The sequence below is a fragment of the Lactuca serriola genome, chromosome 3 (assembly GCF_051521515.1).
Source record: "Lactuca serriola cultivar US96UC23 chromosome 3, Lser_US96UC23_V15, whole genome shotgun sequence".
In the NCBI taxonomy this organism is placed as follows: Eukaryota; Viridiplantae; Streptophyta; class Magnoliopsida; order Asterales; family Asteraceae; genus Lactuca; species Lactuca serriola.
Window position 1 is genome coordinate 33,744,480 of NC_136410.1, and position 7,097 is coordinate 33,751,576.

The following is a 7,097-nucleotide window of genomic DNA, read 5'->3' on the forward strand; positions in this document are numbered from 1 at the left end:
ATTAACCCACCGAAGTTGATATCACTGCTTATATTTACACCAAAACATGTGTAGTTTGGAGCAATATACGACATAAATCCCTCGATATCCTGCCATTGCCCTTCACTAGAAACTGACACTAGAAAAAAATCTTTATACATATTCATTTTTTGAGGATATGAAAACTATCAAAATAGGGTTTCAACAAGGGAGGAATAAAGACAACGAAATGTACTGCTTGTGTAAGAACAAACAACATACATATACCCTAATTTTACCTTTTCTGAACACTATTCTTGAATGCACCGTACATTTTAGAATACTATCAAGAATACACTTTTCCAGTCCAGGATGTCAGATTTCAGACCCGATAACTATCAACTCTGAAATAAACATAATCATTTTGAAATACTATATTTTAGAGTAATGGTCATTATATAAAAAATATAAAAAAATTGATTATTATTATCAAATTATTCATTTATACGAAATAGATTACTCAATTTCCCAGTAAAACTAAAAAACCGAATATGTGAATAATACTTAATAGAAAAAACATCATAAATGGTCCCTATGGTTTTTTCAAATCTGAATTTTAGTCCCCGTGGTTTAGAAACGTCATAGTTGGTCTCTGTGCTTTCAAAACTTTTGATGATTGGTTCTTATTGCTAACTCCATTAAGTTTTGTCCGTTGACTGAAGAGTATTTTCGTCATTTCACCACCACATGGACTATTTATGATGTTTTCTTTTATTTAAAAAAAATGAAATAATATACAAAAAGAGTCCCACCCTCTCTCTCTCTCTCTCTCTCTCTCTCTCTCTCTCTCTTCCCTCCTGTTTTCTTCTTCGTTTAACACCACACAAACACCCCCGATACTTGATATTGTTGTCCCCATTTCTTCTTCATTAGACTGCCAAGACTCACCCACCGGAGGTGGGTGGTCCTCCGATCACCAGAAAATGCAAAGATGAGAGAGAGGAGGTTGCTACTTCCTTCCCATCCTCCAACAGATCCCTTCCCATCCAAGCTCAACCCCCAGACACCCCATGCCGTTGCTCTCATTTTCTTCTCCAATCTAAAGAAGACGAAGTCCCACGCCCCCACTCGACTTCTGATTTTGTCCAGTTCTTTCTCAACACAGGTGAGGGCCAAAATTCTCCATCCCCTTTCGCGTTAGCCGGAAACGAACAGACAAGAGAAGGGCAATCAGAAAATCCAACTTCCCATCTTCTTCTTCATCTATTTCAGTCATCGGACCACCACTTTTGACTACTCCGTTCGATTTCCATTCTGATCAGATGAAGACGATGACCAGGGCGAAGATGAAGGCTCGTCGGGGATCAACTATTCCCTCCTCGCGATCTGTTAAACCCCACCAGACCACCTCATTTGTTGATTTCGTCCGTACTTTTCCCTCCCAATCAGACGAAGATTGAACCCACGAGGGTCGCCGGAGGTCGACGCCTGCCCTTTCTTGTGATCTCTCAGCCTCATCGGAGATTCCCGATTTTTTCTTCTGTTCGTTTGTTTCTTCATCGACCTAATAAAGACGACGATTCCTTTCCCCATTGTTTGTACCAATTAACTCAATCCCCACGTCCTTATAAGCAACCACAAAGTTTCTTCCTTCCTTTCCTATACATCGATTCAAGAACCCAAAATTCAGAACATGTTTTGTATTTTAGGGATTATGGTGGTGTTCATACGAGAGAGAGAGAGGGGGGGGGGGGTAGGACCCTCTTTGTATATTATTTCATTTAAAAAAAACATCATAATGGTCCCTGTGGTAGTGAAATGACGAAAATACCCTCCAATTAACGGACAAAACTTAACGGAGTTAGCAATAAGGACCAATCGTCAAAAGTTTTGAAAGCACAAGGACCAGCTATGACATTTCTAAACTAGAGAGACTAAACTTCAGATTTAAGAAAACTATAGGGACCATTTATGATGTTTTTTCTACTTGATATTACAAAATAATCAAACATAAAAAAACATCAACAACCCAGCTATATATAAAAAACCCAAATTATTCATTACATTTAACACCTCCCCTGCCATAGTACCATACTACCATTCCCTTCCGTCAAAGCTATCAACCCATTTCACAATCACATTCTGGACTGCTTGTCATTGTGAAATCATGACCAACAAATCCCCAATCTTCCCCATTCATGAGCCTCAACACTTCAGTGACTATGGCTTCGACCCTCAAATCGACTACTTTCAGGTTCCCCTTTCTCTTCATTACTTTCAACAATGGCACTCAAATCCTTGCTTAACAGTCTGTGTTCCAATTCGCAGGTGTTGGAAGAAGCCAGAAAGCATAAACGCGAAACTTACTCGTCCAGATCCGCCATTGACAACGTGCATTTTAAGCTTCAGAAACCCATCTCCAAAGACGACACCAGCAAGAAGATAAAAAAGACCCGTAAACGCTGGTGGTGGAAGAGCGCCCTCCACTTCTTCAAACGCAAACGTACTTCCTCCTCCGACTCATCTTACAACAATCTCCACTGCGTCTACAGCGCCAGCGGCGGCGGCGGCGGAGGAGGAGTCCGTGCGATGTCTGGACCGGTGTATTTGACGGATAGCAGAAACGGGTCTGCCACTCTTTACCACCGTACCTCCACCAGCCGGCCGTCGTCCGGACCACTCGCATCTACACGAAAAGGTGATATCGATATACCCTACATCAGTCTCACTGAACTCAACATGAATCAGACCCACAAGATCTCAGGCTCCGCCATGCCCATTTACTTGGTCACTTAACGACTTCAATTATTCAAGCATTCAATTGCATTTACTTTTTTTTTTTACGCATTAAAAGAAATGATGAAAGGTAGTAAAGATTAGTTGGAAAAAATGTGTTCCTTTCTGGGTTCATTTATCTCTTTTGCAGAGATTCGCTTTACTGTTAATCGAACCCACGATTTGACCAATTCGTTTTTGACCAGTTTGTTTGGATAATTTCTTGGAAGAAGTGTGATGAATTGTATCCGTTGGTTTAAGTGATTACTATTTGTCCATACATGAATGAATGTTTAGTATCAGTGTGACTTCGATGGAATTTGGCAGAAAAATGGTGTGGACATTTCTTGATTTCTTCGTACCCTTACAAGAAACATGTTCGCAACGAAAATTGAGGGGCCATTTAATTTTAGAGGAAGAGTAGGCATATGGTAGGGCTAATGTTCATCTTTTATTTCAAAACGATATCCACTTATATAATATTATTATCACTATGCAATTTAAAAGAAATGGAAACTAGCATAAAAACCCTTAAATTTGTGTTAACCAATAAAAAAGCCAAAATAGTAAAATTTCGTATAAAAATTATGGGATAAAACTGGTAAAAAACATATTTAAGGTAATTTTTTTACAAACTTAAAAGTTTTCATGTGAGTTTCACTTTAAGGAAACTTGAAAACTAAAGAAACATGTAAAAAAGATAAACTAGAAAGTTTAATGAAAGTTAAGATAAAACTAATGACATGACATTAAACTTAAGAGTTTTTATGCCATTTTTCTTGTTAAAATTAGGACAAGTTACACACTAACTGAAAAATATTGCTTCATTTCATTTTTGATACTGATATATATGCATTTTTTTTAATTATTCTATAAATAAAGAAAACATGGACCCTTAAAGAAGAATCCGTTGGGACACCAAGCCTTGGATGGGCCTTATGAGTAATATTTTGAGGATTAAAAATGAAAAAAATGTCTTGAAATTTGAGGAGAGAGAGAGAGTTGTGGCGCCCTCTTATTATTTTTAATTATTAAAATATAAAAGTATGTGAACTGTCATAAGGGGTAACCGGGTTACCCCTTCGTTATCTAAAAAAAGACATTTTAGAACCGACACAACCAACTTTGTTCATTTGAAAGACACAGAAATAACATTAGAGACTGAACGACTCAACCCTAAAATTTTGTGGGTTATATGTGTCATTTTCCCTAAAAACAATTGTCATCACTACATATGAATATAGAATTATTTTGTAAATTTGGTGTAGACCTAGGCACCTAGCTAGGTTGTTTACAACCCACTCTATTTAATTAGTGGAAGCAACTCTCATGACTTTGATACAAAACTAGAAAGGTTACCCCCGCTACGCGGTGACCAGAAGATTTCAATGTTGTTTCCGAATCTATAAAATGACAGATGTAGAAAGTGCAACAATGAAAAGTCCGGGCTTTGCCCCAGAGCGTTTTTTTCATTTTCATGAAAAAATGTAAAAGTTTTGACTGCAAGGACCAGAAGTGTCAAAATGACTAAAGAATTAAAGGGGTTGGAATTAACAACTTTTTAGAAAAGGGACCAAAGTTGTCAAACTATTAAAGTTTTGTGGCCAAACTTTAAATATTAAAAGGTTCCTAAAAAGTATAAAAATATTGATTGCAAGGAACAAAAGTGAAAAATGTAAAAGTTTGGACTGCAAGGACCTGAAGTGTCAAAATGGCTAAAGAATTAAAGGGGTAGGAATTAACAACTTTTTAGAAAAGGGATCAAAGTTGTCAAACCGTTAAAGCTTTGTGGCCAAACTTTAAATATTAAAAAGTTCATAAAAAGTGTAAAAAAACTGATTGCAAGGAACAAAAGTGAAAAATGTAAAAGTTTGGACTGTAAGGACCAGATGTGTCAAAATGGCTAAAGAATTAAAGGGGTAGGAATTAGCAACTTTTTAGAAAAAGAATCAAAGTTGTCAAACCGTTAAAGTTTTGTGGCCAAACTTTAAATATTAAAAAAATCCTAAAAATTGTAAAAATATTGATTGCAAGGACCAAAAGCGTCAAAATGAGTAAAATAGCATAAGGACCAATTCTACCAAAAAAATTGCAAGTTTACTATTCCTTTTCTTAATAGCTTTAATATATATATATATATATATATATATATATATATATATATATATATATATATATATATATATATATATATATATATATATATATATATATATATATATATATATATATATATAAAATTAGTGAGTTCTTTGCAAAATTGGGTGAAATGCATCTCTTCTTTCTTCACGTTGAAATTCTAATGAGTTTCTATGTAAAATATGGTTTCACCATAATTTTTTTTTTGATCGTTTCACCATAAACTTGCTTTTCATCCGGGCGGAACACATGATGATTAAAGTTAGGAGACCAAAAGCTCAAAACTAAAAGTCTTTTTTCTTTTTAAAAAAAATTAATTTTTTTTTAAATTAAAAAAAAGGGTTATACCATAAACTTCTTCTACCACCACCGCCACCATTATCATTGCTACGGTGCTCCCTACGCCATCACTACCCCCTTGGCCCCTTCCTCCACCGCCGCCACAACCCCTTCCCCCACTATAGTCATCACCATCACCCCTTACACCTCGTCCGCCATCACCACAACCACTGTAACCACCACATCTGCTACTACTGCCATTGCCACAGTCAACGTCTTTAACTATCATCTAGAAATCAATGTGGTTAATATGTGTATATAGAGATGGAATTGGGGCGGGGTTGGACCATCCCTGTCCCTATCCCCGAGTGTCTAACCTCGTCCCCATCTCCAACGGATGAGGGGAATCAAATCTCCTCCCCTTTGTATTTTGGGCTTTTCCCCAGCCCATCCCCAATCCATCCTTAATCTATCAACATAATAAACTTAACTTACACAAAAAAAAAACAAGTTTAAGAAGTGATCAAAACCATATGCTATAAACAGATTCCGTTTATATCGATCATAAAGTTTTACAAGCATCAAAACAAAAAGTGTCGATTTAGTATATAGATCGATGAACCAAGTGAGGATTGATGAACTCTTGAAATTGGGAACATAATTTGGTATATGAACTCTATCTCTAATGGTCTAATATAGATCAATTCATTTTAGTGGACTTAATTCAAATTCAATGAATTTTATATATATATATATATATATATATATATATATATATATATATATATATATATATATATATAGTCATCAAAGCGACGACGGGGCAGGTTTGGGATTGTTATACCCGGCCCCGACCCCATCCCCAGTTTTAGTTTAATGGGGATTCCCGGCCCCGTACCTGGTACCCGTTTTGGCGGGGAATACCCGTCCCTGATTGGGGCGGGTCAACCGGGTTCCCCATCGGGTTGGGTGAAATTTCCATCCCTATGTGTATAAAGTATAAACGTATGGTTTGTTTGTTTAGTATTATCTATTATCAATATGATTTAATATTATTTATGTAGCCTACGTATTATAAAAAATAACTTTTTTCATATTTAATCAACATCTTACCCTATAGGTTTATTTTACGGAAGGTATTTAGTATTTACCTTTTAAAATACAAATAGTACCTTAGGGGGTGTTTGACTTAGTTTTTCAAACCCCAAAAGTCCTTTTTAGAAAAGTTACAAAAAGTCTGGATTTTCTGATTTTTCTAAAAAGTTCATTTTCCTTATGTAAAAACTTCAAAAGTAGCTTCTAAAACTAGTTTGCCAAACATCTTTTGTTTTTTTTTTTTCTTTTCCAAAAAAGACTTTTGGCTGTGAAAAGTTAAGCCAAAGAACCCCTTGGTTTTCTCATAGGATTGTTTTTTCCGCTGCAGCTTGCTTCTAATCAGCGCATCCGGTTTTTTCTATACTAATTATATTAGGGTATAAAAGATAAACCATTAAAAAGTTAGAGGTTTTGGGCCGTCACCCAACTATCCTTTTAATTGGGCTTGCCCTGTCACAATGTCGCACTACGGCCTACACACCTTTAATTCTTTTTTCCCATGATCACTATTTAAGCCCATATGTTAATCACATACGTTCTGGTCATAATTAAATTGAGCCGAACAATCAAGACCATTAGATTAAGCCATCCATCCAAAATTGCCATGTCCTTTAAAAATCCTAGCCCATTTCCCCATTCTATGCTTTTCTCTATCGACCTCTTATTTTTCCCACTTGAGATATAATTATTAATTAACAACGGTTGGTGACAGCTGTCAAAGCCACGAACCCCTCCAGATACCGACAAGCCTACGACATCATTAACTTTTGAATATTTCATCCTTCTCACTTACGATCTTCAAGAAAATAGTTACATTAAATAAGAATAATAGTAACAAATATATGTTATCG

The 7,097-nt window shown here is 36.0% G+C and overlaps 1 protein-coding gene across 1 annotated transcript; it reads left to right on the forward strand.

The window, feature by feature from the left end:
• Positions 1 to 2,001: 2,001 nt before the first annotated feature.
• Positions 2,002 to 2,993, forward strand: LOC145091832 (uncharacterized). Its single transcript, XM_079029646.1, has 2 exons — positions 2,002 to 2,212; positions 2,287 to 2,993. Exons 1-2 carry the CDS (start codon positions 2,126 to 2,128, stop codon positions 2,752 to 2,754), a joined length of 555 nt encoding a protein of 184 aa, XP_078885772.1. The 5' UTR covers positions 2,002 to 2,125; the 3' UTR covers positions 2,755 to 2,993.
• Positions 2,994 to 7,097: the final 4,104 nt, after the last annotated feature.